The 24,909-nt window shown below is 39.9% G+C and overlaps 1 protein-coding gene across 1 annotated transcript in view; it reads right to left on the bottom strand.

Moving 5' to 3' along the window:
- The window catches only part of stxbp5l (syntaxin binding protein 5L), a 353,464-nt gene that overhangs the window by 11,068 nt on the left and 317,487 nt on the right, over nt 1-24,909 (bottom strand). Inside the window, exons 23-26 of the mRNA XM_059968451.1 lie at nt 13,656-13,892; nt 9,431-9,791; nt 7,771-7,936; nt 690-801 (exon numbers count right to left, since the gene is read on the bottom strand). Coding sequence (XP_059824434.1) covers nt 690-801; nt 7,771-7,936; nt 9,431-9,791; nt 13,656-13,892 — 876 coding nt within the window. The remainder of the gene's footprint in view (nt 1-689; nt 802-7,770; nt 7,937-9,430; nt 9,792-13,655; nt 13,893-24,909) is intronic.

Here is a 24,909-nt window from a genome sequence, read left to right as displayed (position 1 = left end):
GCAGAACCCGCGGATAAGGAGGACTGACTGTACTACTTGAGGAAGATGCTGCAAAACCAAATTAACTTTTTTCATGGTTTGTCATCTTGCACTAAAATCACTTCTTAGGATACATCGCATGCGTGATATGAAAATGTTAAATTTCCCTCAAAGCATTTCCTTCAAGAACACTGATGAGATTTTTCTGTACCTTGAAAGCACTTCAGGCAAAAAGAAGTCTTTTAATAGTATTCTCTTACCTACTTAAGTATTAAGTAATATGTTTTTAATATGTCTATTTTGCCTGAAGAAGGGCTGAAGGTAAATTGGCATAAAACTTGTTGAGGGAAATTACCTTCCAGCATATTATGGTAAAGGCAATGAACTTGGACACTACAGGAGACTACAGTCACCACATTAAATGAATGCTATCAATTTGTGCCCGCCTCCAAGAGGACCACAACCTTGTTGTGGGGAAGTCTCAGAAGGACAATCTTGAAAATCGAGATGAAATTACTGACACAATGAAGGGAGCCGTGAACACTACTAGAGATGGAGGACATTCATTGCTGCCCTAAATGCCACCGGCAAGATGGGCAAAAGAGAATTTATGCCTGATCAAAAACTAGTCTGAAGGAACACGAGTTAATTTATGACAGTTGTGTGGTGTCTGTAGCGGCACGTTACAATAACTTACATAAGTAACTTACATAACTCCTCTCTATCAAATGTTTGTCCACTTCCTCCAAACAACCCCTTTAAAAACCCTCTGTTCTGGGCCTCTGGAGTTTCAATAGGAGTAAACAAGTCTCCAAGCATTTCCTGAAAAAAATATATGAATCATTAAAGCTAACAATGGCAAGATTTATGCAAAGGAAGGTGTCATAAAATGTACCAATTTTGTCATCTTATTGAAATTACTACAATTAGTCATAATTTAGAAACAAGGTTGATGGGCTGGAGGCATCAATTTACATGCATCGTGCTGGATTTTTGTACTTAAGTTACAAATAATAGCGTTATTTCCAGCCAGCTTACATTTATAGAGCAGATGTGCATCATAGCTAACACAAAGCTGTGAAGTTAATGTTGGGGTATTTGTGACATAATAGGAGAGGCAGATAATAATAATTTCCTAAAAATATTGTGAAGGACCAATATCCTTGCAGGGAGGTTTGCTAGTGTTATTGGTGAGGGTTTAAACTAGATTTGCAGGGGGATGGGAACCAGAGTGCCAGAATAGATAGTGGAATGGGGGTAAAAATAAATGATGTTAGTAGTTCATGCAAAGTCATGAATAGTAAGGTTGTGTGTGGTGGTAATAATCTTCTGAGGTGTGTATATTTCAATGCGAGAAGTATTGTGGGGAAGGCAGAAGAGCTGCGGGCCTGGATTGACACATGGAATTATGACATCATAGCCATTACTGAAACTTGGCTACAGGAGGGGCAGGACTGGCAGCTCAATGTTCCAGGGTTCTGATGTTTCAGACGTGATGGAGGCAGAGGGATGAAGGGTGGGGGGGGTGGCTTTGCTAGTCAGGGAAAATATTACAGCAGTGCTTTGGCAGGACAGATTAGAGGGCTTGTCTACTGAGGCCATATGGGTGGAGCTGAGAAACAGGAAAGGTAAGACCACATTAATAGGGTTGTATTATAGACCACCCAATAGTCAGCGAGAATTGGAGGAGCAAATCTGCAGAGAGATAGCAGACAACTGCAGGAGACAGAAAGTTGTGATTGTAGGGGATTTTAATTTTCCACACATTGATTGGAACTCCTATACTGTTAAAGGTCTAGATGGGTTAGAGTTTGTGAAATGTGTTCAGGAAATTTTCTAAATTGATATATAGATGTACCAACTAGGGAGTATGCAATATTAAATCTCCTATTAGGAAATGAATTAGGACAGGTGACGGAAGTGTGTGTAAGGGAACACTTTGGTTCCAGTGATCATAACGTCATTAATTTCAACTTGATTATGGATAAAGATAGATTTGGTTTTCGTGTTGAAGTTCTAAACTGGAAAAAGGCTAAATTTGAAGAAATGAGAAAGGATCTAAAAAGCGTAGATTGGGACAGGTTGTTCTCTGGCAGGGATGTGATTGGTAAATGGGAGACCTTCAAAGGAGAAATTTTGAAAGTACAGAGTTTGTATGTTCCTGTCAGGGTTAAAGGCAAAATGAATAAGAATAAGGAACCTTGGTTCTCGAGGGATATTAGAACTCTGATGAAGAAGAAGAAAGAGATGTATAACATGTATAGGCAACAGGGAGGAAATAAGATGCTTGAGGAGTATAAAAAGAGTAAGAAAATACTTAAGAAATAAATCAGGAGGGCTAAAAGACATGAGGTTGCTTTGGCAGTCAGGGTGAAGGATAATTCTAAGAGCTTCTACAGGTATATTAAGAGCAAAAGGATAGTAAGGGATAAAATTGGTCCTCTTGAAGATCAGAGTGGTCAGCTATGTATGGAACCAAAAGAAATGGGGGAGATCTTAAATGGGTTTTTTGCATCTGTATTTACTAAGGAATCTGGAATGGAGTCTCTGGAAAGAAGACAAACAAGTAGGGAGGTCATGGAACTTATACAGATTAAACAGGAGGGGGTGCTTGCTGTCTTGAGGCAAATCAGAGTACATAAATCCCCAGGACCTGACAGGGTATTCCCTTGGACCTTGAAAGAGACTAGTGTTGAAATTGCAGGGGCCCCGGCAGAAATATTTGAAATGTCGATATCCACAGGTCAGGTGCCGGAGGATTGGAGGATAGCTCATGTAGTTCTGTTGTTTAAAAAAGGCTCAAAAAGTAAGCCAGGAAATTATAGGCCAGTGAGTTTGATATCGGTAGTAGGTAAATTATTGGAAGGAATACTAAGAGATAGGATCTACAAGTATTTGGATAGACAGGGACTTATTAGAAAAAGTCAGCATGGCTTTGTGCATGGTAGGTCATGTTTAACCAATCTATTAGAGTTTTTCGAGGAAGTTACCAGGAAAGTAGTTGAAGGGAAGGTAGTGGATGTTGTCTACATGGACTTCAGTAAGGCCTTTGACAAGATCTCGCATGGGAGGTTAGTTAGGAAGATTCAGTCGCTAGGTATACATGGAGAGGTAGTAAATTGGATTAGACATTGGCTCAATGGAAGAAACCAGAGAGTGGTAGTGGAGGATTGCTACTCTGAGCGGAGGCCTGTGACAAGTGGTGTGCCATAGGGATCAGTGCTGGGTCCATTGTTATTTGCTATCTATATCAATGATCTGGATGATAATGTGGCAAATTGGATCAGCAAATTTGCTGATGATACAAAGATTGGAGGTGTAGTGGACAGTGAGGAAGGTTGTCAAAGCTTGCAGAGGGATTTGGACCAGTTGGAGGAATGGGCTGAAAAATGGCAGATGGAGTTTAATGCGGGCAAGTGAGAGGTATTGCACTTTGGAAGGTCAAGCCAAGGTCAAGTCAAGCCAACATACAAGGTAAATAGTAGGACACTGAGAAGTGCAGTAGAACAGAGGGATCTGGGAGTACAGGTACATAATTCCCTAAAAGTGGCTTCGCAAGTAGATAGGGTTGTAAAGAAAGTTTTTGGTACATTGTCCTTTAGAAATCAAAGTATTGAGTATAAGAGTTGGAATGTAATGGTGAGGTTGTATATGGCATTGGTGAGACCGAATTTGGAGTACTGTGGTCACCTAATTACAGAAAGGATATTAATAAGGTTGAAAGAGTGCAGAGAAGGTTTACAAGGATGTTGCCGAGACTTGAGGAACTGAGTTACAGAGAAAGGTTGAATAGGTTAGGACTTTATTCCCTGGAGCGTAGAAGAATCAGGGGTGACTTGATAGAGGTGTATAAAATTATGATGGGTGTAGATAGAGTGAATGCAAGCAGGCTTTTTCAGGGGAGAAAAAAACCAGAAGTCATGGGTTAAGGGTGAAGGGGGAAAAGTTTAAAGGGAACATTAGGGGGGACTTCTTCATGCAGAGAGTGGTGGGAGTGTGGAATGAGCTGCCAGATGAAGTGGTGAATGCGGGCTCACTTTTGACATTAAGAAAAACTTGGACAGGTACATGGATGAGAGCGGTATGGAGGGATACAGCCCAGGTGCAGGTCAGTGGGACTAGGCAGAAAAATGGCTCGGCACAGCTAAGAAGGGCCAAAAGGCCTGTTTCTGTGCTGTAATGTTCTATGGATTTGTGGAGAAGGGTAATGGTCCTTTATCCACAGGTGATCTGAAGACTTCCAAAGACATGCCCAACAGGATTGTAGCCATATGGCTAACAGATAAACCTCTACAAGGATTGATGGGAGTCTATGAGTAGGGTGGGAGTGATCCTTCTTCATGTTACCGGCTCTTTTATGGCACCTTTCTGTATATCTGTTCTTGTTGGCAGGTAGGCTGGTGCCAGTGATGCGTTGTGCAAAGTCCTGCTCTCTTCAGCCTCTCAGAAAGTAGAGGCATTGGTGAGCTTTCTTCATTTTGTAGGGTATGTTCTGGGACCACTAGTGATTGTATGTGGTGTAGACTCCTAGGAGTCTGAAAGTGTTAACTGAGGACCCTTGTGAGAGCGCATCTGTAGCAATTAAACCGTAGAGACAGGGGGAAACCTGATCTTCATAAATAAGTAAAAGCAGTTGAAAGGGTGTAGTAAACTCAGCCCCCTTAGTGAGAGCTCCTAGCTCAAAGCCTCAGAGACCTACAGATATAAACTGAAAACACACTGACCATTGATTGTAGGGAGATGAGAAACACTGAAACATCCTCCATGATATTACAGTCCTCAACAGCATGCAGAGGGGCTTATTGTCACTGTTTTAGGATTTTTAGATCACTTACAGAGGACATGAAGTTACTTCGCTGCATTATTGAACTCTGATGATGTGGTCACTGTCAAGTTAGTGTGTGTGCTGATTAGACATAATGATGATCTGCCTACCAATATGTTTTAAACTCTGCTGCTTTTCCTAATACAACAATAGGCACTTAGACACGAACGGTGTCAAACTGGATATACATTGAGGGAAAAAAATGGTCCCCATAAATAGAAGGTGAGCTGGTGAGTGGAGATTTTCTTTTATGTGCAAAATACATCACAATTGCTAAATTTCCTAACCGGTAAACAATTGGCAAGTCTGCAGAAAGTGCATGAAGCTGAGTTCATTGGAAGTGGTGCAATTTACATTAATACTAGTGGGAAGTTGCAATTCTAACTGCTGCTCCCTGTGAAACAAGAACTAAACACCGTAGGGTAGAAGCCAGAAACAACAATTCCATCTCAGAAATGGCAATTTCCATCTCCATTTCCATCACTGAAATGGCAAATGAATTCATGTGGAGAATTCAACAAAAAACTTCAAGTATCAAATGTTACTTCTTAGCACAAATGTAAGAATCTTCAATATTACTTCATATATAATCTTTTATAATGAAATATAATACAACCTTATGAAAACATATGGTTGTATTATAGAATCAGGTCTAAAGGCATATGTCGTGAATTAGATTTTCTATTGCAGCAGTGCAATACTTAAGTTTAAAAACTATAAAATACAAATATATAAACACACACACAGTATAAATTAAGGTAGTAGAGCAAACAGAGAACAAAATAAAATTAGTGAGGTGGTGTACACAGATTCATTGTCCATTCAGAAGTTTGATGGCAGTTGGGAAGAAGCTATTCCTAAAATATTGAATGTGTGTCTTCAAGCTCCTCTACCTTCTCCTCAATGGTAGCAATGAGAAGAGGGCATGCCCTGGATGACAGGCATCCTTAATGATGGATGACACCTTTTTGGGGCATTGCCTTTTGAAGATGTCCTCAATGCTGGGGAAGCTGGTGCCCATGATGGAGCCTTCTTTGCAATTGCATCAATGTATTTGTTCAGGTTAGACCTTCTGAGATGTTCACACCCTGGAACTTGAAACTGCTCACTCTTTCCACTGCTGATCTCCCGATGAGGATTGGCGTGTATTCCCTTGAATTCTCTTTCCTGAAATAAGCTTGTTGCCATTTGGGCCTTAGTCTCTGAGGGTGATTTCCATTGGTGGTGATAATCATGTGATTCATACCATGGATTTTCAATTATCCATAACGTTTCACTGAATCATTTGAATTGAATTAAAACTGAATAATATAAACACCACCTATTACAATACCTAGACTGTTCTGCAATTATTCAAACTTCAGTATTAAAGTCCCTGAAAAATAACAAAGGGCTGAATCAGAATCAAGTTTATTATCACCAGCATGTGACATGAAATTTATTAACTTAGCAGAAGCAGTTCAATGCAATACATAATATGAAGAGAAAAAAATAAATAAAATAATAATAAGTAAATCAATTACAGTATACGTATATTGAATAGATTAAAAATGTGCCAGAACAGAAATAGTGTATATTAAAAAAACGTGGGTTAGTGTCCAAGGGTTCAATTTTCATTTAGGAATCGGATGGCAGAGGGGAAGAAGCTGTTCCTGAATCGCTGAGTGTGTGCCTTCAAGGCTTCTGTATCTCCTACCTGATGGTAGCAGTGAGAAAGGGGCATGCCCTGGGTGCTGGAGGTCCTTAATAATGGACACTGCCTTTCTGAGACACCGCTCCCTGAAGACGTCCTGGGTACTTTGTAGGCTCGTACCCAAGGTGTAATCGACCAACTACATACTTCTTTCAGTCTTGTGCAGTGGCCAACCCCCTCCCCCCATACCAGACAGTGATGCAGCCTGTCAGAATGCTCCCCACAGTACATCTACAGAAGGTTTTGAGTGTTTTTGTTGACATGCCAAATCTCTTCAAACTCCTAATGAAGTACAGTCGCTGTCTTGCCTTCTTTATAACTACATCGATATGTTGGGACCAGGTTAAATCCTCAGAGATCTTGACACCCAGGAACTTGAAACTGCTCACTCTTTCCACTTCTGATCTCTCAATGAGGATTGGTATATGTTCCTTCGTCTTACCCTTCCTGAAGTCCACAATCAGTTCTTCTTACTGACGTTGAGTGCCAGGTTGTTGCTGTGGCACCATTCCACTAGTTGGCATATCTCACTCCTGTACACCCTCTCATCGCCATCTGAGATTCTACCAACAATGGTTGTATCGTCAGCAAATTTATAGATGGTATTTGAGCTATCCCTAGCCACACAGTCATGTGTATATAGAGAGTAGAGCAGTGGGCTAAGCACACACCCCTGAGGTGTGCCTTACCTTGGACAGGTGGCAAAGCTGGGATCAGAACCTCTCCTTAACAGACATTTAGAAACTCATAATGTTTTAAATTGTTAATTGCAAAATAAAACAAATGAAGAAATTCAAAACATTAAAGTAATAAAGGTTTAAATTATTAAAATTATATTTTAAAATCATTTAATCACCAATATATTTCTTAAAACATTAGTTCATTTACCTTTTTCTACTTAATCTCCAGATCAGGAATACTCTTTCACATGAATTAGACAGGTCCAGTTGGTGTACAATAGCAAAGGTGAATTCCCTGGCACCTTGCACCTTAATACACTGCATTTGGAATTCAAGTGGAGTCCAGTTATAGTGTGCAAGTAGAAAGCATCATTCATCATGAACTGGACTTGGAGGTGGTCTATGGAAGCTTAGGACTTACTTACCCAAAAGAGACCAAATTCACTTAAGAACTGCCTTGTCAAAGTCAGCACAATTCAGTCAAATATTCACCTAGTGATGTGCTCTCAGTGTTTACTTATTTAAAAAACAATGCTCAAGTTATCCAACACTCAAACAAGACTAATAGTTCATATATGGAGATGCATTCTCACCTGAAGATTTTCACACATCTCTTGGCTGTAGGTGATTCGCTGTATTTCACTGGGTGAACTCAGATACAGAGCCTGTCCGCCATTTGTAAAGGAGAAAGTCCGGGCTATTCTCATATCAGTTAAAGGAAGATAGTTTACATCCAGCAATGGCCTAAGGCTTGGCAAGCTATAGTTGAAAAAATGAAAAAAAGTTACTTATTGCAATTTAAGATCACCAAAGAACATTTCAATTCTATCGGAGGTGGCAGGTTAGCTGGAGTTATTTTTCTTTCATTGCTTCTGATGACCTTCATATAGCTCACCAGTACTCCTGTAAACCACAACATTAACTTAGTTTCTCTCCCTCCATATGTACTACCCAAGCTCTGCTGAATACTTTCAGCATTCTCTTTTCATTTCAAGTTTCTAGCAATTGCTGTGAACTGCAACTCACAAGTCCTGTGTGGATTATTTCTCCTCTATCTGTCCTTATTCATCTTTATTTACTGTATATTCCTTTGGAAACATGAGTTATGATTAAAAAGGCCTCATTACTCAAATTCAATTATGTCACCTGGTCAGCCTTATCAATGGTATACAATATTATGATAAGGTAGACAGTAAGATTTTTTTCCCATGCTGGGGGTATATACAGTAAGGTTAAGAGGGCATAGGTTTGAAGTGAGAGGTAGTAGGTTTAGAAGGATTCTGAGGGGATTTTTTACACACAGATGGTGGTTGGAACCTGGAGTAGAAAGCCTGAGAAAGAGTACAGGCAGATATTCTCCAGCAATTCCGAGGCATCTGGACAAGTGTTTGAAGTGGACAGGAAAGGAGTGGAGGGTTATGGGCTGAGTGCGGGTCGGTGGGACTAGGTGAGATTAAGGGTTCGGCAAGGACTAGGAGGGCCAAGATGGCCTGTTTCCGTGCTGTGATTGTTATATGGTTATAAGTGCAAGGAATAGAAGGTTATGGACCAAATGTGTGTGTTCATGGGATTTGTTTTTTATTTTGCTTTACTATCATATAATTTACAATGCTTGTAATGCAGAATCTTACAATTATGAATCACGATCTGTGATCTTAAATGCCGCCTTAATCAACAGAGGAAAAATGGAATCACATGCAAACACAAAGAGGGAGCAATCTGCCTCATGAGAAAAATAGGGCAAAGCACCCAGAAGCTAGTGATAAAACACTTTGGTTATGAACAAGAGCTGGATGGCTTCTTAACATGTGTATCCCAGTGAGTAACATGCTGAAAGATTAAATCAAATGTACTGAGATTATTACATTAATCTTCAGTAGGCACAATTGTAACAAGATAACTAAGAAATAATAATATATGAATCATCATGACTTTAAATGTGTGCTAATGTAAAGGAGGGCATTAGAACAACCCTTTGTTGCATGGCTGGAACTCTTAATGTGCAGTGGAACAGTGTTGGCATGGAGGACATTAAGAAATGAACTGAAGAGAGCAGCAACAAAATGATGAGATGTCCTCTGGTTTTCAAAATAACTTATAGCTTGGTGAGATTGGGAAAGAAGAGAGATATGACAGAAAATTACTGAACTATGTTGATTATAAATTATAAATTTCACAAATGTAACTTTACAATAATAAACAAACAGTGAAATATGAAGGAAAAATCATGCACTTACAGTACATGAAAGTTACCTTAAGGTCATAATATGTCCATTAGCACAGAAGCAAGCCAGGCAGATGCTATTGCACATCGTTACGACATCTGCTCGTAATACAAAGGAAGTCTCTGTGATATTGTGTACATACAAACAGCACTGAGAAGGAAGTGAATAGAGTTTGGCTTGTTTTTCAGAGCAGAGCACTACATATTGGTGGTCTGCCATCTCCTGAGAGGAAGATGGTGAAAATTTTACTAGCTTTCTTCTCCGTCCTTTATCATCTTTATCTTCACTGTTTGGGTCTCTCCACACCTCATACGGGGGATGTATTAGACCACCCACAGAATCCAAAGAGGAAAATGTTAATATGGCTCCTTTCAACATTAACACTGTGCCTGAAAAATCCAAAAACTGTATGTCATAACATTGTCATGAACTGTATGGAATCTCATATTTTATTAATTTTAATTGATTCCCTGTTTTTATCTGCACTTCAAATGCAATTAAGGTAATGCAACATAATCTGGTTTTAACTTAGACTTCGGAGAATACTCCGCAAACAATTCCATCAGCCAGGTTTAATTAAAATGTATCGATAATCATAATATTACTGATCAAAACATTAAACATTCTCAGTTATAGCATAAATCTTATCCAGAGTATAAGCTAATCTGTATGCATCCAAGTGGTACAACTATATCCTTTACCAAATGCAGTTCATCTGACAAATTATTCCTAAGATGTATCACTATGTATTACTCCTTTTCCAAAGAACATCTGAGATACCCTCTGTCTCCAAAGAATGAGGTTTCCCTTCCTCTACCATTGATGCTGTTCTCACCTACATCTCCTCCATTTCATTGACACCCACCCTGCCACCTTAACAGGGATAATAGTACTTCTTGTCCTTACCTACCACCCCACGAGCCTCCGCATCCAACACATCATTCTCTGCAACCTTCACTATCTTCAAAGGGATCCTACCACCAAAGACTGTATCTATACATCCCAAACACTCTCCACTTTCCACAGGGAATGCTCTGTCTGTGATTCTCTCGTCTATTTTTCCCTCTCCACTAATCACCCTCCAGGCACTTACCCCGGCAAGCGGAAGAAGTGCTACACCTGCCCATTCACTTCCTCCCTCTCCAACATTCAGAGTTCCAAACAGTATTTCCAGGTGCGGCAACACTACCTACAAGCTGGTCAGGGTTACCTGCTGTATCCAGTCATTCCAAAGTTACCTCCTCCACATCGGTGAGACCTGATGTAGACTGAGGGACTGCTTCGAATGGTAGTGAGGGAGGAGGTGCAGGGCCAGGTGTAGCACTTGTTCTGCTTGCAAGGGTAAGTGCCAGGAGGGAAGATCCCTCCTCCCCTACTACCATTCAGGGCCTTAAGCAGTCCTTTCAGGTGAGGCAACACTTCACCTGTGTCTCCAATGTTCCCAGTGTGGCCTCCTGTATACTGGTGAGACCGGACATAGATCGGGAGACCACTTCACTGGCCACCTACACTCTGTCTGCCAGAACAAGCGGGATCTCCCAGTGGCCACCCATTTTAATTCCACTTCCCATTCCGATATATTCATCTATGGCCTCCTCCACTGTCGTGATGAGATCACACCTTACATTCCATCTGGGTAGTCTCCAACTTGATGGCATGAATGTTGATTTCTTGAACTTCTGGTAATGGCTCCCACCCCACCCTCCCTCTCCTTCACCATTCCGTATCCCCCTTTCCTTCTCTCACTTTAACTCCTTGCCTGCCCATCACCTCCCTCTGGTGGTCCTCTCCCCTTTTCTTTCTCCCATGGCCTTCAGTTTTCTTCTGTCAGATTCCCCCTTCTCCAGCCCTGTATCTCTTTCACCAATCAACTTCCCATCTCTTTACGTTCGATTTCAGCTATCACCTTGTGTTTCTCTCTCCCTTTCCCCTACTTTTAAATCTACTCCACAGCTCTTTTACTCTAATTGTGCTTAAGGGTTTCAGCCCAAAACGTCAACTGTACTCTTTTCTACAGATGCTGCCTGGCCTGCAGAGTTCTTCCAGCATTTTGTTTGTGTTGTTTCGATTTCCAGCTCTTCAGATTTTCTCATTTTATTATCTTTTGATTCCTGACTTTGTATGTGGGTTTAACATCATCTTTCACCACAACCACTCTGCTACCTTTCCTGGCACCTGGTTCCCATGATCAGATCCTTGGAGCTCCTGCCCTTTAACCTAGCACCTAATCAGGACTTCGTCACCCATCCTACCCGTGTCAGCGGTACTGACGAGGACCAGGACACCCGGCTGCTCACCCTCCCACTTAAATCTCAATCTGAGATGTCCCCAGCCCTGGCACCCGGGAGGTAACAAACCATCCAGGAACTTTGCTTTTGTCCACATTACTTCCTTTCTGTTCCCCTAGCCAATGAATCCCCTAAGCATGGCCCTTCTCCCTCCTTCCCTTCTGAGCCATAAAACCAAAGACATGACCGCTGTGGCTTTTCTCTGGTAAGTCATTTCCCTCACCCTGATCACCCTCTCACAACAGTATCCAAAGTGGTATACCAGTTGTTGAGGGGAGCGGCCATGGGCTACCTTTGCCCCTTCCCTCTCCTGATGGTTACTCAGTTACCAGTGTCTTGCACCTTGGGGTAACTACCTTCCTGTATGTTCTATCTATCAGCCCTTCAGCCTCCCAAATGATGCCGAGTTCATCCAGTTCCAGCTCCAACTCCTTAACCGGTCTGTTAGAAGCTGCAGCTGGATGACTTTCTTGCAGGTGTAGTCATCAGGATTCTGGCCATTTTCCTGCCTTCCCACATCCTGCAAGAGGAGAATTTCAGTATCCCATCTGGCATCCCCACTGCTCTAAAGGTGTATTAAGAAAGAAAGAATAAATAATGAAAAAAAATCCCTTGCTGAAACTTGATGAGCCAAAGCCTCAACTCCCTACTCCAACCCTAACCCACTCACACAATGGCTGCTCCACTTACATCTAACTTCTTTTTTATTGGTCCTTGCTAAGTGCCTAATTATGTGCAATCCAACATTTCCTCGAGAACTATGGCACGCAAAATGTGCCGACTGCCCCCTCACTTTTTTTAAACTCTCTGTCCCTCTACACAAATTGGTATCTCCTCAGGATTGTGGTGCGCAAAATGTCATTGAACCATTCTGATTACTGTATGAAAGCTGCATAAATGTATGTGTTTTGATTGTTGTCATGAAGGACACCAGAAAACAGGAGCAGGAGCAGGCTTGCCCTGACATTCAATATGATCATTGCTGATACATCACGGATTTCATATGTCTCAATTTCCTAAAGCCCTCAATTCCTCAATCTTTCAAATAATTATCTAATTCCTTTTCAAATAACTTCAGTTATCTAACTTCCACATTCCTCAGGAGGGTGGGAATTTTACAGACCTGCCTACCTTTCTATGCACCTCAGTTTAAATGACCATCCTATTGTCTTGTGACTTGCTCCCTCATTTGAGACTCTTCCATTACTGAAAATGTCTCAACATCTACCCCGTCAAGACCTCTTATACTTCAAAAAGATCACCTCCCATTCAAAGAACACATATCCAAATTCTTAGTCATTTATGGTAGGATAACTTTCTCATCCCTAGTGGATCATTTTTTGAATGCTGCTAATGCTTATGTACCCTTTCTTCAATCATGGACCACACCTGTCTGCAATGCTGCAGGTGTCACCTCAGCAACACCCTGTACATTGTAAAAATACTTCCTTATTTCTAAACTCCAACTCACTACAAACTACTTGTTGCATCTATCTGCTAACATTTTGTAATTCATACACAAGATTACCACTTCTACTCCACTCACTGGACCTCTGCCAATTTTGAGAATAGACTGTTTTTGATGCCCTTACTGAAGTGCATGACCTCACTCTTTCCACATCAAACCCTAATTATCAATATTTTGCCCACTCACTCAATCTATCTATATTCTTCTGCAGGGTCCAAATATCAACACTGCAACAGGCCCCCTCACCTATTATCACCTGTCCACTTACTTTGTCATTTTACAGTCTCTCCCATCCTCCTGGTCATTAATATTAATAGTAAATAATTAAGGACCAAGAACTAATTCTTGAAGCCCTTCACTTTTCAGAATGAAAATGATTTTTCTCTGTCTTTTGTAGATGACGAGATTACAACCCCGTCTTCTAACCAAAAAAAAGCTGCTTTCAAAAATGTTGCTAAAATGAGAAGACATTTCATAAACATACAGAAATTTCTTACCACTGGGAGAAACCATGAGTGGCTCTGAATATCTTTGCTCCTCTGGAGGAAGGTTCAATGAGATAACTAGTACTGTACCCAAACTGGTACCAACCCAGAGACATGGTGAGAGGGTAGTGTCCATCTTACGGCTGAAGGACTCCATGAAGTATAAAGCTGTTATGGCTTCCTTTGATTCTTTGTCGATGCTGGAGACGCTGGAACTTCTTGATCGATTAAAAGTATTTTCTTTACTTTCTGTATGAAACCAGTGAACAATAAAATTGCCTGAGACTGAGCAGCAATTGGAAAGGGTTATGCAATTCTTCTAAGCTTTAATATTACCAAGAGATGTAAGGTCTGATGGATATATTCTTCTGGAATTTTAACCGATGTACTTCATGTTTCTGTATGGTTTGCTAATTACTGACCCAAATAAGTTGTTCATGGAAGAATGCCAACTGGGGTTCAATACTATTGATGAATTATAATAATTTTGTAAAGTTCGCCACTATTCAATTAATTTTCTAAAACTATACATTATGATTTTGAAGAAATGGCTGTTTTGCTATTAATATTCTGTAATAAAAATAGTAAGGTGGCAAATTCAGTTTCAAAGTACATAAAAATGCAGTGGCACTCGTAACTGTTTATCATTATTTAGTTGCCCAGTTCTTAAAAATGACTTTTCACAATTATGTATTGTTTAAACTATTACTAGGTTCCTCATTAAAATCACCTTATCACTTTCTATGTTATTACTGTCTTAGTTGTCAAATTAATTTTGGAAATTGATCAGATAATATTTGAAAATAAATTATTTATCATTAATGTTACACCACATCATGGCAAACACTAAAGGTGCACAAATTTAGATATAACAAATCTGTTGAAAGAGAAATGACTTGATTTCAAGAAAGTGCATTTTGATTTGGAAGTAGGTCTGTAATGACGATTGGTAGCTGGTTATACCATGAATGAACAGTACCCAAAATCTACAAATGAATAAGCGTAGCCAAAACTAATTACATGTTCCAGCGCTGATCGATGAACAAACTGGCAGCAAATTACTTCTCTACACTTTAAGAATTGAAGATCCATTTAAACCAAAATGCTTGAATTCAATTTCTTATCAATTTTATGACAAATAATGATATAAACAATGGGATGAGACAATGTTGAAAGAAAAAATCCTAAGCAATCTGGAGTAAATGAATCCTCTGCAGCATCAGTATAAACTATTACTTGTACTTTTTTCTGGTTTGGGTGCTAGTTAAGTTTAAGAATTTGGTAAGTTCCAAACTCAGAATATCTCGTGGCTCAGAGCTCACTGTTAAAATAACAGTGCTCACTGCTATGTCAATATACCAAGAGCCAATACATCACTAAAAAATGCCACCTAGGTTCCATTGCTCTGTTGTTAGCTTTGTTTAAAGCCATTTCACTATCTGCTGCACCACTGATTTTAGGTGAATATCATAGTTCCTCTATTTTTATGTTATAATTAAAAATTCCCATTAAAAATATAAACATCTTAATTGGTAATTGATGCAACACAATTTCTCTGACATTGAGCATTAAGTGATATGTAAGTCTTCAATAAAAACAGATTCAAAGAAGCCTTATTGGATACAAGGTACAAGTAACACTATTTTTTTTAAGCAGATGCTGTATAATTCTTCAGCAATTTTCATTTCTGTTATACCTGTGGGATCTTAGTTTTTCATATATTAGTTGGTTGAGATTTTAAAATAGCAAGTTTATTTTCTGGCACTGTCAGTACATTTTATTGTTATCACTAGTTCTCTTTCTTTGCCTGTTTTGAATTCACCCACTCTAAGTTATACTCCTTGTAGTTATTTCTCAACCCTTTAGTCTGATTGGTAAATCGGTTCAACAACTCCTGCTGGTGTTTTCAACTGGTCAGGCTCTGTACCTTCCTCTTTCACCTTTCTCATCTTTAAGACATTCCTTAAGACATTATCTTGATCTAGCTTTGGCTATTTTCCTCCTTCAGAGATTTGGAACACATAATTGTAGAGTGCAGTACAGGCCCTTCAGCTCATGTTGTACCACTGTTTTAGCCTACTCCAGGATTAATTTAATGCTCTATTTTTCTTTCATTCATGTGCCTATCTAAGTGTGTGTTCAATGTCCCTTATGTATCTGCTTCTACCACAGCCCTGGCAGCACTTTCCTTGCACCCACCACTCGGTAAAAACCTACCTTTGACACCGCCCTACACTTATCTCCTATCACCTTAAAATTACGCCCTCTTGCATTTACACCCTGGTGAAAAGTGCAGGCTGTCGGCTCTATCTATGCTTCTTATCATCTTGTACACCTCTATCAAGTCACTTTTCATCCCCCTTCACTCCAAGGAGAAAAGCCCTAGCTTGCTCAAATTTCCCTCATAAGACATGCTCTCTAATCCAGGTAGCATCTTGGTAACTCTTCTCTGCACCCTTTCGAAAGTTTCCACATCTTTCCTATGAGACCAGAACTGAACACGCTCGTCCAACTGTGGTCTAAGCCGTTTGAAAGAACTGCAACGTTACCTTACAGCTTTTGCACTCAATCTCCTGATTAATGAAGGCCAACAAATCATACACCTTCTTAACCACCCTACTGACTTGTGTGGCAACTCCGAGGATACAATGTACATGCACCCTAAGGTCCACCTTTTCCTCCACACTGTTCTGAATCCTGCCATTTATGAACTGTGCCTTCAAGTTCGACCTTCCAAAGTGAACATAGAATTGTACAGATTCTATGTTCAATCATAGAACATAGAATTGTCCAGCACAGGAACAGGCTCCTCCGCCCACAATATTGAGCCGAACCAACTAAATTAGTACAAATGACCAACTAAAGTAATCCTTTCTGCCTATACAAAGACCACATCCTTCAACTTTCCTCACATTCATGTGCCTATCTAAACATGTCTTAAAAGTCCTGAGTATATCTGCCTCTGCCAGCACTCCAGGCAGTGCATTCTCGGCATCCACCTCTCTGAGTAAAAAAAAAACTTGCTCCTCACAACTCCTTTGAAATTATCCTTTTTCGCCTTAAGTACATGCTCTCTGGTATTAGACATTTCAACCCTGGGAAAACAATATTAGCTGTCTACTCTATCTATGCTTTTCATAATATTATAAACCTCTATCAGATCTCCTCTCAGCCTCTGCTGTTCCACAGAAAACAACCCAAGTTTGTCCAATCTCTCATGACAGCATATGCCTTCTAAACCAGGCAGCATCCTGGTAAACCTCTTCTGCAACCTTTCCAAAGCCACAGCATCTTCCCTATAATGGGGTGACCAGACTGTATGCAATACTGCCGATGTGGTCTTAACTAGAGTTTTATAAAGCTGCAACATAACTTCCTGACTTTTGAAATCAATGCCTTGACTAATAAAGGCAAGCAAGCTATAAGCCTTCCTAGCCATCCTACCAACCTGTGTAGCCACTTTCAGGGAGCTATGAACTAGGACCCCTAGAAACCCTGCTCATTAACTGTTAAGGATCTTGCCTTTAATAGTGTACTGTCTCTTTACATTTGACCTACCAAGATGCAACACTTCACATTTGGCCAGATTAAACTCCATCTGCTACGTCACCACCCATACCTGCAAATGATCTATATTTTGCCATATTATTGGCCAGTCATCAATGTGATCCACAACACCACTAATCTTTGTATCATTTGCAAACTTACTGAACCACAACACCACTAATCTTTGTATCATTTGCAAACTTACTGAACCACCCAGCTACATTTTCATCCAGGTGTTTTGTATATATCACAAACAGCAGAGGTTCCAGTAAAGATCCCTGTGGAATCTCCAGCTAAAGTAAGTCCCTTCAACCATAACCCTCTATCTTCTATGGGTAAGCCAGTTCTGAATCCAAATGGCCAATTCACCATTGATCCCATGTATTTTAATCTTCTGGATGAGCCTCTCATGAGAGACCTTGTCAAACGCCTTACTAAAATCCATGCAGACAAATTCCACAGTTCAACCTTCATCAATCACCTTTGTCACCTTGTCAAAAAACTGGATCAAGTTAGTAAGATATAACTTGCCTAACACAAAGCCATGCTGGGTCTCCCGAGTTAGACCATGCTCTTAAATCTTATCCCTAAAAATTCTCTCCAGTAATTTCCCTATCACTGATGTGAGACTCACCAGCCTATAATTTCTAGGATTATTCCTGGCTCTCTTCTTGAATAATGGAACTACATTAGCTAATCTCCAGTCCTCCAGGACCTCACCTGTAGCTGGAGAGAACAAGACATTGGTCAAGGCCCCAGCAATTTCATCTCTTGTGTCCCTCAATAGCCTGGGGTATATCCCATCAGGCCCCGTGGACTCATCCACCTTGATGCTCTTTATGAAACCCAACACTACCACCTCCTTTACTTTGAAATGTCCTACCAGAACTGATCTCCCTAAACTCCGTGTTCTTCTGCTTGATAAATACAGGTATAAAGTACTCAGTAAGGACCTTACCCGCATCCACTGCATCCAAGCAAATAGTCCTTCCTTGACCTTTGAGTAGCCCTACTCTCTCCCAAGTTATTCTTTTGCTCCTGATGTATCTATAGAATGCCATGGGATCCTTCTGCATCCTACTTGCCCAAGGTCTTTTCATGGCCCCTCCTGGCTTGCCTAATTCCCTTCTTAATTTCTTTTCTGGTTCCTTTATAATCCTCAAAGGCTCTGTTTGATTCTAGCTTCCTAAGCTTTACTAACCTTTTTCTTCTTGACTAAATTCATCAGCTCTCTCAACATCCAAGTTGTCCTTGTCCTTCCTTCTGACTGGACATACCTGTCCTGTAATGTATGCATTTAGTCTTCAAACACCCCCCACATGTTGGATGTGGATGCCCAAAAACAGCTGTTCAGAATTACTCTCCCACAACTTCCATACATATCCTTTTCTATAGCTATCTTAAAATTTATGGAGTTGTGGTTACTGATCCCTAAATGCTCACTGACTGAAAAGTCAGTTACTGGTCTGGCTCATTACCCAACACCAGATCCAGTACAGCCCTCCTCTTGTTGGACTAACCAGATATTGATTTAAGAAACCCTCCTGGGTGCACCTAACTCTTTCCTATCTTAACCTCTTGCACCAAGAAGGTCCCAGTTTATATGAGGGAAGTTGAAATTTCCCATGACAAAAATCCTTTTTTTTTACACCTTTCCTTAATATTCCTGCAATGTTCTGGTGGTTATTAGGGGGTATGTAGTACAATCCCATCAGAGTGATTGCCTTCCTGTTTTTGAGTTCTACCCACACAGAGTCAGTGGAAAGCCCTCCAAAATGACTTCTCTGAGTGCAGCTGTGATGTTGGAACTGATTAGTAATGCAACACCACTCGCCTTTTACCTCCATATCTTATCTGGATTAAGCTCTATTTACCATTTCTTAACCAGTGCTGTATCTTATCAATGTCATTCTGTCACCCAAGACAACCATCTACAGTATACACAACACCACTAACATTCATGCCATCTGCAAACTTACTAACCTACCCAACCATCAAAGTCATTGATATTGGTATTAGCAACACACACAAAATGCTGGAGGATCTCAGCAGGTCAAGCAGCATCAGTGAAAATGAGTAAATAAACAGTGAACATTTTGGGCCAAGACCTTCTTTAGGACTGGAAAGGAAGGGGAGAAGTCAGATTAAGAAAATGAAGGAACAGGAGGAAGAAATACAAGGTGGCAAGAATAGGAATGGGGAATGGTGAAGAAGTAGGGGGTAGCAATTACTGGAAGTTCGAGAAGTCAATGGCATGAACATCGATTTCTCAAACTTCCGGTAATTGCTCCCCTTCTTCCCCATTCCCGTTTCCCTCTCTCACCTTCCCTGCCCATCAACTCCCTCTGGTGTTCTTCCCCCTTCTCTTTTTTCAATGGTCTTCTACCCTCTCCTATCAGATTCCCCCTCCTTCAGCCCTTCATAAAACCATAAGATACAGGAGCAGAATTAGGCCATTTGGCCCATCAAGTCTGTCTGCCATTTCATCATGGCTGATCCAATTTTCCTCTCAGCCCCAGTCTCCAGCCTTCTCCACCTATTCGTTCATGCCCTGACCAGTTAAGAATCTATCAACCTCTGTCTTAAATATACATGAAGACTTGGCCTCCACAGCTGCCTGTGGCAAATACTTCCACAGATTCATCACTCTCTGGCTATCACGGCCTTTCACCATTCAATAGGTTTCAATGAGGTCACACTTCATTCTTCTGAATTCTAGTGAATACAGGCCCAGAGTCATCAAAAGCTCTTCATATGACAACCCAGTCAATCCTGGAATCATTTTTTGTGACCCTCTTTTGAACCCTCTCCAGTTTTAGCACATCCTTTCTAAGGGGCCCCAAACTGCTCACGACATTCCAAGTGAGGCCTCACCAATGCTTTATAAGGTCTCGACATTACATCCTTGCTTTTATATTCTATTCATCTTGAAATGAATGGAAACATTGCATTTGCCTTCTTCACCACAGACTCAACCTGCAAATTAACCTTTAGGGAAGGACTCCCAAGTCTCTGTGTGTCTCAGTTTTTTGTATCTTCTCTCCAGTTAGAAAATAGTCAACCCTTTCATTTCTTCTATCAAAGAGCATGACCATACACTTGCCGGCACTGTATTCCATCTTCCATTTCTTTGGCCATTCTCTTAATTTTTCTAGGTCCTTCTGTAGCTTGTCTACTTGCTCAAAACTACCTACCCCTTCACCTATCTTCCCATCATCTGCAAACTTTGCAACAAAGCCATCAATTCCATCATCCAAATCATTGACATATAACATAACAAGAATCGGTCCCAACACAGACACCTGGGGAACACCACTAGATAGTGGCAGCCAACCAGAAAAGGCCCCTCTTATTCCCACTGTTTGCCTCCTACCAATCAGCCAAAGCTCTATTCATTTTACTATCTTTCATGTAATACCAGGCTTTCCTGTCAAGCAGCCTCTTGTCAAGGTGTGGTACCTTTTGAAAATCCAAGTACACATCATCCATTGATTCTCCATTGTGTATCCTGCTTGTTATTTCCTCAAACAATTCCATCAGATTTTTCAGGCAAGATTTTCCCTTGAGGAAACCATGCTGACTACAGTTTATTTTATCATGTGCCTCCAAGCACCTGAGACCACATTCTTGATAATCGGCTCCAACATCTTCCAACCACTGAGGTCAGAGGAACTGGCCTAAGGTTTCCTTTCTTCTCCCTCTCTCCCTTCTTGAAGAATGGAGTGACATTTGCAATTTTTTCAGTCATCCAGAACCATCCCAGTATCTAATGATTTATCTCTTTCACCAATCAACTTCCCAGCTCTTTATTTCACCCCCTCCACCAGTTTCACCTATCACCTGCCTCCTTGTACTTCCCTTTGCCCTCCCCACACCTTCTTCCTCTGACTTCCCCTCATCTCCAGTCACGTTGAAAGGTCTCAGCCTGAATGATTGACTGTTTACTCTTTTCCAAATATGCTGCCTGGCCTGCTGAGATCCCCCAGCATTGTGTGTGTGTTGCTTTGGATTTCCAGCATCTGCAGGTTTTCTTGTGTTTGTTATATAGGTAGTTTATTATTGCCACATGTATCAAGATGCAGTGAAAAGCTTGTCATGCATACTGATCATGCAGATCAAATTACTCAGTGCATTGTGCTAAAATAAGGTTAAAATAAGGCAACGAAACAGAACTTCATAGGCTTTCCCCTCAGAATAATGTGGTCCCCTTTATCGGTAAAGTAGGTTACTTCAATCATCTTATATACTACCTATTGGTTAATATACTACTTCAGGTATCTTTAGTCACCATAAATATGTACACTTCAGCTATTTTTGAATATTTTTGTAAATACATTAAAAAACCCAGATAGCTAGATTCTTGAAGAGTTCACAGCATTAACACCAGCCCAGGTGTCTTCCAGCATATTAACAGAATTGATAACATTTAAAGGCAAGTAAATACAAGTGTACTCACTAGTACATGCTAAGATTGTCCAATTAGACTACTGAATCACAGCAAAATCCAAACAGTGACAGGAATTGACATGGTTAGAAGTAGGACAAGGGGAGTATTGGTTCAGTTACAAACTGCTGACATAAAGATGCAAAAAAACTTAAGCAGCAGTTTAAAGTAAAAAAGAACCCTCTTCTTCCAGATGAGGATAAACACTTTTTAATGAATGGATTTTATAAGGTGTCTTCCCTCATGATCAGGTCTTTAAAATCTTAATACAATTACACAACACTTTTGTGAGGCAGCACCTGGATGGAGTATTATGTGTGGTTTTGGCTTCCTTATCTAAAAAGCAATATACTTGCCAGTAAGGAATTGCAGCAAAGATTCACTGGAATGGTTAAAGGAATGGAAGGTTTGCATAAACAATTGAGATGGAATAGATTGGGCCCATGGAGTTTACAAGAATTAAAGAGTACCTCATACTGTATACACCTACAAACTTTCTTCGAGGCCCAGGAGGGTAGAAGGAAGGAGAATGTTTTCCCTGGCTGGTAACATAAGAACCACCAGTGGATACAGTCTGAGAATAATGTTGAAGCTTTGTAAGGCATTCATCACACCACACTTGGTATACCGTGAGCAGTTTTGGGCTCCTTATCAAAGAAAAGAAATGATGACTTTGGGGAGTGTCCAGTGGAGGTTCAAGAGAATAATTCCAAGAATGAAAGGGTTAACATCTGAGGAGTACTTGATGGCTTCGGGCCTATACTCACTGGTGCTTAGAAGAATAGGGACATCTAATTGAAGCCTACAGAATACTAAAAGGCCTTTTCCTACAGTGGGGGAGTGTAGGACCAGACAGTAGAGCCTCAGAATAGAAGGAACAGAGATGAGGAGGAACTTCTTTAGCCAGGGGGTGTTGGATCTGTGGAATTCATTGCCACAGATGTCTACGGAGGCCAAGTGATTGGATATATTTAAATCAGAGGTTGATAGGAAAGGTGTCAAAGGTTAAGGGGAGAATAAAGGGTAGACATTTTGGACTGGAGAAATGTCTTCATTAATAAAGCAGTGAATATTTGGAATGCTCTATCCCAAAGGCTTGTGGAAGCTTGTTCACTCAAAACAGATACAAATAGATATCTAAATACTAAGTGGATTAAAGCACACAGGGATAGAGCAGGACAAATGCCATTGAGGAAGATGATCAATCATGATCTGATTAATGGTGATACAGAGCCAAATGTACTACTCCTACTCATTATTATGTAATACTGAAAAGCAATCTTAAACATCTTCTGGAATTAATCTGTACGCCCAATCTGTCATTGCAATTCTTTATAAATGTTGTGAGCAATAAGAGGGTTGTTGCTATCTCTCAACATTCAAATTACTTCTTGCCTGCAGAAAAGTAATGTTGGCATTGGAATGATAATAAGCACTTCAGAAATCCAAACCAATCCTATTGTTTGTTGAAATGGGAAAATCAGAAAATCTGGCTATACACATTTTCACCATTGCTATTCGCCTATTACGCAGAACAGGCATCCAGACAAACTGTCACCTATACCACCAACCTGACTCAACAGCAGCTTACTCACATCGTATCCTCAGAAACAATATTGATTTACTAAATAATAATCACAGCATATTTTTCTAAAACAGAAACTTTCTAAGTTTTCATTAACCTGCTGCTATTTTCAGAGGACAGTTCTGGTAATGTGAAGTTATAGATAATTGGTCCTTTTTGAACAAATTCTTTGAAAGTTTGTTCAACTGGACCTGGTATGTCATTTGACATACATAATGATTTTTATTTTCATGACTATATCCTTTAATATAATTGCCTGTTGGGTTAACTGAAAATGACATTGCACTCTGGCCCAACAATTATCTGTTCAGTTCTCAGAAAACAAGCATCACATAGTTATCACTGGAATGAGACCCTCCTTTATTCTTATTTCTGCACATATTTCACAAGCTGAGTAAAAAATGAAAAAAAGACAAATTTTTGATGTAAGGGATGTGAAATATGCATATTGCATATTTTGAATTGTAGCAGTCCAGTAAAACATCGAAGGTTCCATGATAATGCACAGATCCACTTATAACTATCCTATGGCAGGATTTTAATTCTGCCACTAGATTTCACTTTTTTTTTCTTTGTAATACTGCATCTTCATGCACCACTTTGTCATGCTGCAGGTATTTTTAAATTCATTAACATTTTCTTTATGATTGATCAAGTGGGATATAGTGTCCCATTTTAACGTGATGTTACAAATATGGACCTCTATTAATGAGTTTCTTAGAAATGATAGAAAAAGAAAACATTGGCAAATGGTATTGATTGCACTGATTGATGAACTGATACTCATAATGCCAATTATCTTAAGACTTTGCATGTGCACAGTGGAAGGCAGAAGTTGGAAATGTATCGATGGTGAGATGGCACCTGTTTTCTCTGTCATTAGACTCAACTTTATATGCAGAACTCAGTCTAGATGCATTTCACATCACACCATGGAAGCTGGTGCACAAAGAGCCTCTGGTACTTCATCAGTGTTTATTTAATATTATGATCATTTAATGATGATATAATATTTTTAAAAATGATAACTGAATAACCTTAAGTATTTATGTCTATTTGAATACTTTTTAATATGACTTGGAGAGATGCTTATTTGGGCTCAGGGTCTCCTCAACTAGTCTTCCTTATTGAGAAGAAAGTAAGGAGAGGCAGGCACTGTAGGTTATGAATACAGGACAATCTGGCCATTCATAAGTTATTCTTTCAGACATTCAGAATCCCAAGAAGCTGGTTAAAGATCTTCCAAAGAAATGTAATTAATGTCTAAATCTGCTATTAAGGAGGGGAAATAAAGCGCCAATAGTCAATTAAAACAAGATGGAACCTTTAGATAGTCCACTTAGTTGTAAAGCTAATCTATATTCCTAAGGGTTTTCTTAACATTTAAGGTATGCATACAAATCAAAGCCATTGCTTTGCAAGATTGTTTGGCAAATATGTATTGCTTTTCAGAGACTGAATTAAAGGACATACTGTATTATTATCCCATGCCAGCATTCAGGTACTAGCTGTTTGAAAAGAAAGTTGAATAACATTTGTGATGATCTTGTTGAATGATAATAGTCCAACTATTGAAAGCATATTCAAAATAAAAGAAATTTTTGTTTTTATAATCAATAGCTTTAAATATTATTCAGATGCTATCACATACTTTGCAACAGGGTTATCAAATCTAAAAAGGCCTTATGGTT

The sequence above is a fragment of the Hypanus sabinus genome, chromosome 4, assembly GCF_030144855.1.
Source record: "Hypanus sabinus isolate sHypSab1 chromosome 4, sHypSab1.hap1, whole genome shotgun sequence".
Lineage (NCBI taxonomy): Eukaryota > Metazoa > Chordata > Chondrichthyes > Myliobatiformes > Dasyatidae > Hypanus > Hypanus sabinus.
The sequence above is the reverse complement of the archived record's forward strand: the minus strand, read 5'-3'. Positions and strand labels throughout refer to the sequence as shown.